This window comes from Ascaphus truei, chromosome 15, assembly GCF_040206685.1.
Source record: "Ascaphus truei isolate aAscTru1 chromosome 15, aAscTru1.hap1, whole genome shotgun sequence".
In the NCBI taxonomy this organism is placed as follows: Eukaryota; Metazoa; Chordata; class Amphibia; order Anura; family Ascaphidae; genus Ascaphus; species Ascaphus truei.
The window spans coordinates 4,115,420-4,128,538 of record NC_134497.1 but is presented as its reverse complement, the minus strand read 5'-3'; the positions used below and the strand labels follow the sequence as shown (position 1 = coordinate 4,128,538).

Sequence of the window (13,119 nt, the reverse complement as noted above, 5' to 3'; positions counted from 1 at the left end):
AACTGTATCACACCTGTGGCTCCAGGAGATCTGAGCCTCCGCTAGCTGGGAGCCTGGGGAAACCCTTACCATTACCTGGTGCAGCGCCTCCACTTACCCAGGATCCCCGTTATGAAAGATAGCCCTGGGTAAGAAATACAATAACACACGTATATAATACTAACACTTTACTAACACGACATGTCACACATCACATAACATAACATAACCTGATGCTCTATCCGCATCCCCTCAGCCCAATGTCTGGTGTTCCCACCCAGTGTCCTGTGATCCCCCACACCCAATGTCCCGTACTCCTACGGAGGTCGTGGGTGACTGCGCAGTCACTAAATTAAGCTAGGGCCCAGTTGGTGCACTTATAATACTGAAGTACCTTCCGAGCACTCCGATGCTCGGGACCGCAACTTTCTTCTAAAAGGGTCAGACGTCCGTCTGATCCTATCCAGGTACTTCTCTCCGTGGACCCCAACGAGGGTCCCACCGCTTCCCGGGAACAGCAACAGAATCACGGCAACACCAACCGCATGGGAACAGCAACCGCCGCTATCCCTAACTAACCCTATCAGGACAGGAACCCTAACCTAGGGCCTGTCCCTGATGAACCGCAACCTGGGGTGGCTTGGGGAAACTCCTAGGGCCTGTGGAACAATAACCTGCCCCCCCCCCCTCCCCTAGCTACCCAGTCCTATCTGTAACTCTAACAACTAGCTATTAACTAGCTAACAGTCTGCCGCAGACACACAGCTCACACTGTCAGCCTGCAGACATCCACACACGCTGCACACACTGCGCCCAGCACATGCAGCAACACACACAGAACGATACACACCATTCTCTGGAACCCGCAGCAAATCCACTGCTCGCACGCTGTGCCTATTTGCCAGTGCGCACAGCCCTATCCGCTGTGGCACTGCCAAACTGCACCTTCCACACCTAAGGGTAACCTCCCTAGCTAGGGCCGTCCCTCTTCAGTTACCCCCTGCCCTTACCGGGAATTGGGGCCTGCCTGGGGACCTAAGGAGAACCCTTACCTGATGCAGGAGCCACTCGCTCCCTACACCCTTCCTACTCCTTCCTTCTCCTCTTCCTGATTGACTCTGCAAAGCCTGGGAAATGTATCTATATTCCCGGGCTGAGCTTCCTCCAGCCCTATTGGCCACACTCAGGCACCTGATGCCTGTCTCCCTAAGCCTCCTGGGAATTGTAGTTCCCAGGGGGCTGCCTAAACACTGGGGCCGCGTGCGCACTTGCCCTGCGCATGCGCGAACCCCTAATGGCCGCCTCAATCTCCCTCTACACTTCCCTACTCTCGCGCGATCTCTCCCTGCACTGGGGATCCTACCTTGCGCTTTCGCCCTACTGCGCATGCGCGAACTAATGCGCAATGGCGGCGCCCTCTCCTCAAGCCGCCCAGCCGGTGGCAACGCGATCGCGGCCCTAGCGACGGCCCGATCGCGTCCCCGGCAACCGGCCTGCGCCGCACAGTCCCGATCTGCTCCCTGCTCTGGCCCCCACCCTCGCGAAGTGCCGGCGGGTCCACCGTTGCCTCCGACGGCACTCGCGACCACCCGGTAAGCGCGGAGGGAGGTCAGGGAGTCAAATTTTACCTCGGGGCTACATATATATATATATATATATATATATATATATATATATATATATATACAGTGTTCGACAAACCTATACATTTGCTCGCCCCGGGCGAGTGGATTTAACCCCCGGGCGAGTAAATATTGGCCCAAGCAGCACACGTTTGGTACTAGGTGGCGAGTAGATTTTTTGCTGATTTGTCAACCACTGTATATATATACACACACACACTTTATAACCGTTTGTCTCCCAATACCTTCATTGACTATGACTGTCAATGAAATTTTGAGGCTATTGGGAGACCAAACGCTTATACAAGTGTTGGATACGGATCCAACAGATCAATAGATATATATATAAAAAAAATCTATCATCTGCTTCTTTCCTTAATCCATTTTTTTTTAAATTACTTCTGTCCTTTTCCTACCAGTAACAAATTATGAGTTGTAGTTCTTAAGTAAGTCACTTTGGCCCATGTCTGCTAAGCTGGCCTATTCTAGAACACACCTTATGATCTATTTGAACGAATGGGCTCAAAAGCCGTCTTCCGGCACTGGAAGGTTTGTAACGGCAGAGCACTGCTTAGTAAATTGACGCCTTTGTTTCCCCTATGCCATAGGCAGCGAATTTACAGATGTAGCCAACGTTATCACTCCCGCTAACACGGTGCAACGGGACATACAGAATGCACGAGCGGGAGAAGCCACCATTGCTTGGAATCAGCCGCACGCAAGAGGCGGGGCCTAGGCGCTATTTCACCCATGGGAGCTGCCACCAACTGCAAGAACTCTGGCTATACTATACTATGGTGGTAGTCGCAGATATAGGACAATGAGCTGCCATGTAATGAAATAATGATATGATTGTTCAAATCACAATTTTGGTGGATATTGAAACAGTTCGGACTACCACAACCTTCATATTATATACATGGTGTATACTGTATTCATGCGTTTGTGCCGGGTTTTTTTTATGGCTCTCACTAGTTTATTCCTTTCTAAGTATATGAGTTTTAAACACTCGTTTTTCTATACACGTTTGTTAATATGGACAGTAATGTGCCACTTTACTTTATGGAAAGTTTGCATTCAAATGATGTTATATATATATATATTTTTTTAAAACCTTTTGACTACCTCCGGCTGGTAAAGGAGTAAGTACATTTCTATAAAGCTGTCAGAAAATGGCAAATGTTTTTTTTAAATTATTCATATTTTCAAATGTTTTCTTTTTTTAATAGTAGAGGGATGTTCTTGTTCACCTTGCTTTATGCTGTGTATATATACAGACACACACAATTTATATTTGTAACATTGTTTTCTTTATGATGAATGTTTCTGAGCTGTTTCTTTTACATTAATGAAATGAGAACACTTTTCTACAGTTGTCAAATGATGCAAATGGCTGAGACCTGCAGAGTAGTGACACAAATCTGCATTTCTTGGGCTAACTGCAGGAGTCCAACATGTCTCCCACTTCTGACTGAACTGAAAATTGGCGGCAAAAGAAAATCAGCAATGACGTCACCATCCTTGGTGGGGGAGGGCACCTACAATGTCATTATACTGCTATGTTAATAAAGTTATTACAAAAAAAAAGGTGCTAGCTCTTGGTACTGTAATCCAAGGACGAAGAGTCCGTGTCTGTGATTAGAGCAGCTGCCAGTGACGTCACGGTGGCACACGCACGCACGGCTTCGCGCAGCATGGCGTGGTTGGAGCGCTGCGCACACGCACGGTCCATTGCCTGTGATTGGAGCAGCTGCCAGTGGCGGCACGCGCACGCACGGCCTCGCGCAGCATGGCGCGGTTGGACCGTTGCGCACACGCACGTGCAGCATGGAGCGGTTGGAGCGCTGTGCCGCGCTGTTCCGGAGGAAGCTCCTGAATGAGACGTTCCGCCGGCATATGTTCCCGGTGCTGCTGTGCGTGGCGGTGTGTGGCTCCGCGGTGAAGGAGTTCTCTCCGCTACCGAAAACGTATCTGAGCAATAAGAGGAACTTCCTCAACGTGTGAGTCCCGGGGGGGGGGCGGAGACAGAGGCCTGTCATCATCATCCGGGGGAGGGGCCTGTCATCACCCAGCGCAACTTAACCCCCTCACTCCCAGAAGCCTGGCACCAACTCTGTGTGTGGATCTGTCAGTCTGTGTGCCTGTCTCTGTGTGTGTGTGGATCTGTCACTCCGTGTGCCTCTGTCTCTGCCTGTGTGTGTGGATCTGTCACTCCGTGTGCCTCTGTCTCTGCCTGTGTGTGGATCTATCAGTCTGTGTGCCTGTCTTTGTGTGTGTGTGTGTGTGTGTGTGGATCTGTCACTCCGTGTGCCTCTGTCTCTGCCTGTGTGTGGATCTATCAGTCTGTGTGCCTGTCTCTGTGTGTGTGTGTGTGGATCTGTCACTCCGTGTGCCTCTGTCTCTGCCTGTGTGTGGATCTGTCAGTCTGTGTGCCTGTCTCTGTGTGTGTGTGGATCTGTCACTCCGTGTGCCTCTGTCTCTGCCTGTGTGTGGATCTGTCAGTCTGTGTGCCTGTCTCTGTGTGTGTGGATCTGTCAGTCTGTGTGCCTGCCTCTGTGTGTGCCTGTCTCTGTGTGTGCCTGTCTCTGTGTGTGGATCTGTCAGTCTGTGTGCCTGTCTCTGTGTGTGGATCTGTCAGTCTGTGTGCCTGTCTCTGTGTGTGTGGATCTGTCAGTCTGTGTGCCTGTCTCTGTGTGTGTGTGGATCTGTCAGTCTGTGTGTCTGTCTCTGTGTGTGGATCTGTCAGTCTGTGTGCCTGTCTCTGTGTGTGTGGATCTGTCAGTCTGTGTGCCTGTCTCTGTGTGTGGATCTGTCAGTCTGTGTGCCTGTCTCTGTGTGTGTGGATCTGTCAGTCTGTGTGTCTGTCTCTGTGGATCTGTCAGTCTGTGTGCCTGTCTCTGTGTGTGGATCTGTCAGTCTGTGTGCCTGTCTCTGTGTGTGTGGATCTGTCAGTCTGTGTGCCTGTCTCTGTGTGTGGATCTGTCAGTCTGTGTGCCTGTCTCTGTGTGTGTGGATCTGTCAGTCTGTGTGCCTGTCTCTGTGTGTGTGGATCTGTCAGTCTGTGTGCCTGTCTCTGTGTGTGTGGATCTGTCAGTCTGTGTGCCTGTCTCTGTGTGTGGATCTGTCAGTCTGTGTGCCTGTCTCTGTGTGTGTGGATCTGTCAGTCTGTGTGCCTGTCTCTGTGTGTGTGGATCTGTCAGTCTGTGTGCCTGTCTCTGTGTGTGTGGATCTGTCAGTCTGTGTGCCTGTCTCTGTGTGTGTGGATCTGTCAGTCTGTGTGCCTGTCTCTGTGTGTGGATCTGTCAGTCTGTGTGCCTGTCTCTGTGTGTGTGGATCTGTCAGTCTGTGTGCCTCTCTCTGTGTGTGCCAAAGTCTATGCAGATCTCACAGTCTTTATTTAAGACCTGCTTGCACGTTGAGGAGATAGAAGCGGGGTGAAATAATAATTGCCTGAGAGATTAAAATGGAAGCTCTCCTAAACACTTTCAAGACCTTGGTCGAAACATAAATAACAATCTCAAACACAGATGTGTCATGGCACTAAACTGGCTAAAACCAGACCTCCCCTATATGGGATATATTCAAAGCAAAATATAGTCTATTCTCCAAATGGAGAGAATGACACGTTTTTTTGAGGGATGACTGTGCCAGAGGGTGTGGCAGCCGTGGCTTAAGCTGTTCAGACACTGGGCAGCTTCCTCGGTTCTGCTTTAAATCGCCACAGTGCAACAGCAGCCTGTTCGTGTCACCTTTCCTCTATAAAGGGCAGCTGACAGCCACTGACTCAGCCACGAGTACATAGAATCAATACCTGTCCGAAGTACTAGGGTCCTTACAATCCGCTGGAGTAGTGTGGTCCAGATGCCGCCTCACCTGTGTTTGCCTGAACTGTAAATTTGCACCTATATCTTTTATCTGTATTTCACACCAATGTTATTGTACCATTGATCTGAGTTAAGAACACCTGGACACCCGCCCCCCATTTCTTAATTTTCTCTTTTCTGTACGTCCCTCGCCCTCCTTTTTTTCTGTGTGTGAACTCATTGCTGTATGTTTACAAAATAGAGCAAGGGGTTTAACCCCCGTGACCAGCGTTAAAGCAGAAACAATAATATGGGGGAGGAAAACGGAACCCCCACAGTGAGGTCGGAGACCGGGGAGCACCCAACCTATTGACTCCGCAACCCCCACTCTTCCTGTTGTCAGACACTGGCTCTGGACCTCCACATTAGCAAGTACTTGGCTGTTCAGATGCCAGAGGAAAGGGAACCAGCCAGAAACCAGTCGTTGCAAGTAGTGTGCTCCCCCCAAAATGCAGCAGACAAATGTGAAGAGGAGGCGATGCACAGCTGTCCGATGTACAGCTGCACTTTGTTTGAAAAAGTACCCCGTCGGGTACAAAACGCGTCAGAGTGCGCTATTGACATGTATTTGTCCGTTTTATTCACAATAAACCACTGTTTTTTATTGATTGCATTTTGGATTCTAAAACCAGACAGCTGTGCATCGTCTCCTTCTCTTCACATGTTTACAAAATAAATAGCAAAATCAATAAAATGAGTATTAAAAAAAAAGTTACCATGGTAACCCCAGCAGCTAGAGAGGAAGAAATCCCTGATTTTCAATAGTAAAATAGATACGAACGAGTTAAACTGATTTCTGATGCGGGATCTTTATTTAACACTTGGTATATGTGGTTAATACTCTTGATGGGACTTTGTATACAAACAGGGTTTTGTTATGTACATTTTTAAGGGTTTAATACGTGTGCTGTAGTTATTATTTCATACAGTTTACTGCTGTTTAATTAGACATCTTGATTGACAGATGTTCCCTTTTATTTTGCTGTCTGTTTAATCTCTGGCTGTTAACGTACATACCTTGCGTTTTACATCAACTGCTGCTTTAACGTTTTACGTATGTATTGTTGTAATATAAAAGTAAATATTCGCTTATTCCTTTCACCTCGCTGCTAAACATGAATTGTGGGTGATATTATTTGTGTTTTTTTTAGATGCCTGGCGTTAATGACACGTACTTTTCTCTGACATGGTTTGCCCACAATAGGTTTTTGCTCGGATAACAACTAAAACAATGATTTGTGTTTTTGTTTTTTCAGGTATTTTGTGAAATTTTCTTGGGCGTGGACCTTCTGGCTGCTTTTTCCTTTCATTGCACTTACAAATTTTATGCTTACCCAGAGCAAAAGAGCGGTTTTACGTCGGCTAAGCTCACTGCTTGTTGGAACAGTAATTTGGTACATTTGTACCAGGTTTTTTACGTACGTTGAGTATGTCACTGGAAGCTGTTCTGTATCGGAAACACTATTTGACATCGAAAAGAAACCTGATGGAAAAAGAGCGTGCATGTTAAGCGGTGGTTACTGGCAGGGATTTGACATATCTGGACACTCCTTTTTACTGCCCTATTGCATTCTGATGATTTTAGAAGAAACTGCAGTCATACACGCTATTAAGCTGGAGAGAGACTCGAAGATAACAGTCATCATAAATGCTTTATTTGTGGCACTTGGTGTTACATCTCTGATTTGGGTTTGGATGTTCTTCTGCACGGCTATTTATTTTCATGATTTCTGGCAAAAAATGATTGGAACAGCCTTTGGTGTATTGGGATGGTACGGGACGTATAAATGGTGGTACATTAAGCCATTTTCTCCTGGTCTTCCTCCTGGACATGCAAATCGTACGGCAGGGCACCAGGAATAAAGTCATTCATTCTTAAACACCTGTGCCACATAATTAAATAAATCTTTATTATATATATTTTATATAGTAACAAACACTATCCTTAACGTGCTCGTGCGGTACATTTTTAATCCTTTTTGTTTTAGATCAAATTGACAGCAAGTTATAACTAACCAGCCTCCTACAAAACCTCCTTGTAGTGCAATTTATAAGCCAAGTGTGACGCATAGCGCTTAGATGTGGTGTAATGCAGTGTCGCGTTTCTCATTAGGCGCGGGTCTAGGGCGGCAACATTTCTTCCCCACACTATATACATAGGACCCCGCTCTCTTTCTCACTGATTCCTGGGGGAGAGCGTGGGGCCTCTGAACGTCTCTTACCTTATCCTTCATGCCCCCCTCCTTCTGTAGCATCGCGGTGTCAAATGGCGATGTGTTGCCATGGCAACATAACATCACGTTATTATAGAAACACGCCGTGACGCTGCAGGAGGCGTCAAAAAGGCAAGCGCTTATGGGCGGCAACATTTTAAATACTTGCCTCCCATAGGGGGTGTCGGTATTTCTGTCCAGATTGAATGTCCCGCGTCACCTTGGCCAATAGGAAGCCCCAAGGGATGACGTGCGGCTTCCTATTGGCCCGCAGGACAGTTAAACTGCCATATTGTGAACCCAGCCTGGGCTTCTACCAGCACCCGTCAGGATTGCCTCTTTAATAAATAACCCATGTAATAGAATTCTTTTTATGCTAATACTAGCTCTCTGGCAATCAGTCACTGTTATGCATTTAATTGTGCATGAAAAATGCACCAAGTTTGAGCGATTTATGAAGAAAAAAGGCAAATTTGTGACCCTTCTACATTACGCTGCTATGTGACCAATTCATGTAACTCAACACTAAACCAAAAATAGTATTTCATGTCTTGGGTAAGGTATCTCTAGGTACATTCATCTTCTATCTGCTGACCAATTACTGCAAATGCTACAATGCTTACGCTGTACTATTATTACAGGGGATACGAAAGGTCTTCTGCTTTTGTGTGGGCTTCATCAAAAGTTCTTACCGTCTGCTTGCGTGTGTGCGTGCTACCAATAATGTACTTATACCGCAAACAGAGTACAAGGTAAATCTGCCATTCAGTTCATAGCCCAGTAGTAAATCTGCCACAATTTCAGGTAAGAGCCGGGTCAGGACCTCTTTCGGCACACTCCCTATGACTTTTATTTGCCTTTTGATTGAAGCTACTTTAGGTTGATTGGGTAATCTGCAGTCTGAATAACTGGACTCAATACTTTGATGCACCGACGTGGGCAGTGTGGATACCGACCAGGGTAAAAATAACTATTCTAGTGACGGACACCATTCTCCTATAATGTTGTTGAACTGTATTACTGTTGGCATTTGCTTTGTGAAAACATGAATCCAGAAATACTCTTGAATGCGATCAATTGGTGTCTAATAAGTCGAGTCTTGGGAATTCGTGGCTTTATGAAGGAAATGTGATGTAGGTGTTTAGAAAACAACTAGGGGGTCATCTGTCCTGCTGAGTCTATTTTTAATATCAGACATGTAAAAATAATACCCTTGGCTTGAACTGAATATTTTTGGTACAGTTTGGGGGCTCAAGAAGGTGGAAGGTTGTACCTGAAGGGGTTCATTTTTTTTCACTCTGCTTATTACAATTGCTTGTGTGCACTAAGTCTGTATGTTGTTGCGTGACTGGCGTTCTATTCTCAGTGGGCCAGGGTGGCCATTCTTTATCTGTTCAGTGTACTTATTATCACCCCATCTCTTAGAGAGGGCACCCGCGATATAAAACACTGCCAAATACAGTGACGGTGTCATTATTACAGTCACCATGGTGCTTTATACATGAAGGAAAGAAAGCAGTCCCTGTCTCTGCCAATACTACGTGCTAAACGACACTACACTGTGGCTTTAGGCGTCTTCGCTTTCTCCAAAGTATTTTCCGTTCTTTTTGGTTTTCGGAGCATGCAACGCATTATTTACAATATTGTATGACATGGTTAGAATTGCTACTGATGATTTCTTGTCATTTGATATTCAAATGTTTTGCATAAATTACCTGCTCAATATGTTTTGTGCTGTTGCTGGTATTTGTACAGTACACATTAATTACTATGGTTTGCAAAATTGAGTATTGAACATTTGACTACGTTAGGCACTTATTTTATATCGGTAGGTTTGTTAAATACAATATTGCTTTTTATTAAAGCTTTACGTGAAGTTTGCCATGTATTTAAAAAATAATAATAATTTGTTCGTTAACATAAAGGCATGCAACAAAATAAGCTTTGTTTACTTCTTTTTTTTCCCTCTACCAACATTTCTAAGACCATTAATGGCAAAATGCAAAGATCACTAAATATCTACTCAACAAAAATTCCACTTGAGCACATTCGCATGTCAGACAGGTGTGCAGCCCTGCTTTTCACCATTATCTCCTAGCGTACAGTGCTTCCACTGCAGCTAGGGATTCTGGGAAATGACATGCAAATGAGCACAGTGTCACTTTTTTTGCTTCTTAGCCATTTAAAAATGGACCCCCTATAAGCTTATGCATGCTGTGTTGCAGAGTTTTTCAGCACAGCGTGGGTTAAAGGAGTGCACAGCCCGTAACCTACTCAGACAGCTGTTTCAACATTTTAGATCTCATCTGTGTGAGGCTGGCTTTGCAATTTGAAGTAGGTTTCAACCACACATTATATAAGTTCTGGTGGGTAAATGAAGTGACAAACCCTCCACCACATAGCAAATAAAATACGACTTTTAAATGCATTTTTTCCCCCCTTCAGCTCTTGTATCACACACAGCCCCCATCAATATAAGTCTCGCTAGCACAGTCCTGTACAGGTCATTACCAACAGCGCCTACATTTCTTCTCTTCTATAGTTCAGGGCGGCTTCTCTCCGAATCTGGGAAATCTGCACCAAGGCGGTGGTATTCTTGGCCGCTCCCGGACTCTGCTGTTTACAAAGTGTTTACTTTATGTGCTGGTAAAATCAAAGACGGCGCTAGGATAGGAGACTGCAATATCATCTGATGATGTTTTGGATTCCTATTGGCCATATTAATTTACCAAGAGACTGGAAACACTGTTACTTAAAAAGGTTAAATATCTCAGGAGGCTGAGCGTCCCCAGAGATAATCGCACAGTTCAGCTCCATTGGAAAGTGGGGTGAAGAAAAAAAAATTTGCTTGAGCAGGGCGGGATTGCTGCTTCAAGTTCAAACACTGCCTTTATCAACATGATCTGTTTCTGGTATGCCTATTCTCTCCAAGACTCTACAATCTGGTTTCTGCACTGCTCACTCCACTGAAACAGACCTCTCTACAGCATTTGATACTGCGATTCTTGATATCCATAACAGAGCTCTATCCTGGATTTCCTCTTACCTCTCTCGTACTTTCAGTGTCTTTTTTGCTAACACCTCTATCGATCTCTGTGGGGGTACCACAGGGCTCTTTCCTGGGATCTCTTCTCTTTAACATGGGAAAAATGGAGCTCCTCATATTTCCTCCCAAACCTGGCCGTACTACCTCCTTCTACATTACTGTTGGAAGCACTATCATACACCCAGTAACACAAGCACACTGCCTTGGGGGTCAAACTCGACTCCTCTCTTACATTCTCAAGGTATCTAAAACCAGTCACTTTTTCCTCTGCAATATCACAAAGATACGCCCTTTCCTCTGCTGCTCTACTGCTAAAACTCTGACTCAGGCCCTCATTCTCTCCCGTCTCGATTACTGCAACCTCCTGCTGTCCGGCCTTCCTACCTCTCACCTGTCTCCCCTACAATCTATCCTAAATGCTGCTGCCAGAATCACTACTCTTTCCTAAATCTGTCTCGGCGTCTCCCCTGCTGAAATCACTCTCTTGGCTTCCTATCAAATCCCATATCACTCACCCAATTCTCACTTTTAAAGCTTTACACTCTTCGGCCCCTTCTTACATCACAGCTAGTGATGTACCGAGTACCCGGTACCCGGCGGATTTTCAGCTACCCGGAAATTACCCAGACCCGGCAACTGAGAAGTGGGCCCAGTGCCGGGTAATGTCAGGTTAGCTGAAAAATACAGAAACGGTGTAAGCCGTCTGTAGCTCAAGGTCCCACACACAGAGTATGACAATAATGATTTCTAATGGAGCCTGAATGAGGGGTTAATAGCCGATTGGAGACGCTTATAGCGCGAGGTGTATGCTGTGTGCAGACTCTATACTATGAAGTATGGCTGCAATTAACAGACAATTCGGTAAGGAGTGCAATACTCACAATGGCAACCGAATTCCTTCTCCTGGCATGAACGGATCCCCAAGGCAGGAGACCAGTAATCCTCAGTACGTGGCCATGCTCCGGAAGTATAGCAGAGAATGAGTGATTGATGCTGCCGGCATTGCTCCGTAGTACTCAGACTCACCAGGAAGTAGTTGGTTTAAAAAAAAAAACTATTCAGCTACATAAAACGGATACTGGAACAAGGACAGACAACTAGGGAACCTCCTCCCACGCGTTTCGAGCAAGACTGCTCTTTCTCAAGGAGTACTCAAGGAGACAGAGCAGTCTTGCTCGAAACGCGTGGGAGGAGGTTCCCTCGTTGTCTGTCCTTGTTCCAGTATCCGTTTTATGTAGCTGAATAGTTTTTTTTTTTAAACCAACTACTTCCTGGTGAGTCTGAGTACTTCGGAGCAATGCCGGCAGCATCGATCACTCATTCTCTGCTCTAGCTGAAAAATACATCATTACTTACCTGCTGTCAGCAATGGAAGGCGAGGAAGACCCGTGAGGAACCCCGCGGCGACATCTAGGCAGGTCAGCAGCGGTCCTGTGGCGGTGGCAGCATGAGCAGTGTGTGTTCAGCCCGCGCGGGAGCTGCAGGAGTCCATAGCAGTGTGAGCTGGGGAACCATGTGACCTGAGCAGAAGTGTTCCTATTGGACAGTCGGCTTCGGAGCAGGGACTCCTCTTCCAGGTGTTACTTTTATGTCTGAAGCACGTATTCCCATGACCTGTTATTTGTATTATTTGTTATTTATATGATTGTCACGTGTATTACTGCTGTGAAGCGCTATATAAATAAAGATATAACATACATACTGTACATACATGCATGGCTAGAGTTGATATACTGTGTACAGGGTCAGTGCTATAGTTAAAAAAAAAACTATTAGCCATATTGCACATCTGTAGAAGTACAGGTTATTTGGAAAGATGCTTGTGAGAAATTGTAAGCGTTTACAGCTATGACGATCTGTTTGTTTGGCATCGTAACCTGCATAAAACTTCCACTGAAGTGTGTGTGCGTGGGGCAGACTACTCAAAGCAAGAGAGGAGCAAAAATACAATATTCAAACTTGCATTAAAAGTTGGGATTTTTTAAAATTCAATATAAAACGTTTCATTCAAATGCATTTAATGTTAACTGCCAGCAAGAACGTAATAACTCACTTCTAAGTGATGTCCCTGTTTTAGCAAGAGGTTATGAAATACCAGTTGGAACGTCTTTTCTGAGCTTGCTGACGTAACCCCTTTGCTAGGCTGAAGGGCGACTGCAATATTGCAATGCCTTAACACCAATAAACTGACACGTAGTGCAAAGTTATAGTACGCACGGGCCCTGGATAAGTGTAAATATAGCTACACTTGAGCTCTTCAACCAACAACTAAATCTATGGCTTGCAACCTTAAGTTTCATGACATTTATTTTAGGCTTGTGTATAAAGTGTCTCAGTAAAGTAACCGTGGACACGGCTTCTTTCTATTGCAACATTGATATATTGTAAAATCTACT

General features: G+C 45.6%; 1 protein-coding gene across 1 annotated transcript; it reads left to right on the top strand.

The window, feature by feature from the left end:
* Window positions 1-3,353: 3,353 nt before the first annotated feature.
* On the top strand, window positions 3,354-9,618 carry FITM2 (fat storage inducing transmembrane protein 2). Its single transcript, XM_075571308.1, has 2 exons — window positions 3,354-3,601; window positions 6,721-9,618. The coding sequence occupies exons 1-2, from the start codon at window positions 3,429-3,431 to the stop codon at window positions 7,325-7,327; spliced, it is 780 nt and encodes a 259-aa protein (XP_075427423.1). The 5' UTR covers window positions 3,354-3,428; the 3' UTR covers window positions 7,328-9,618.
* The last annotated feature ends 3,501 nt before the right edge of the window (window positions 9,619-13,119 follow it).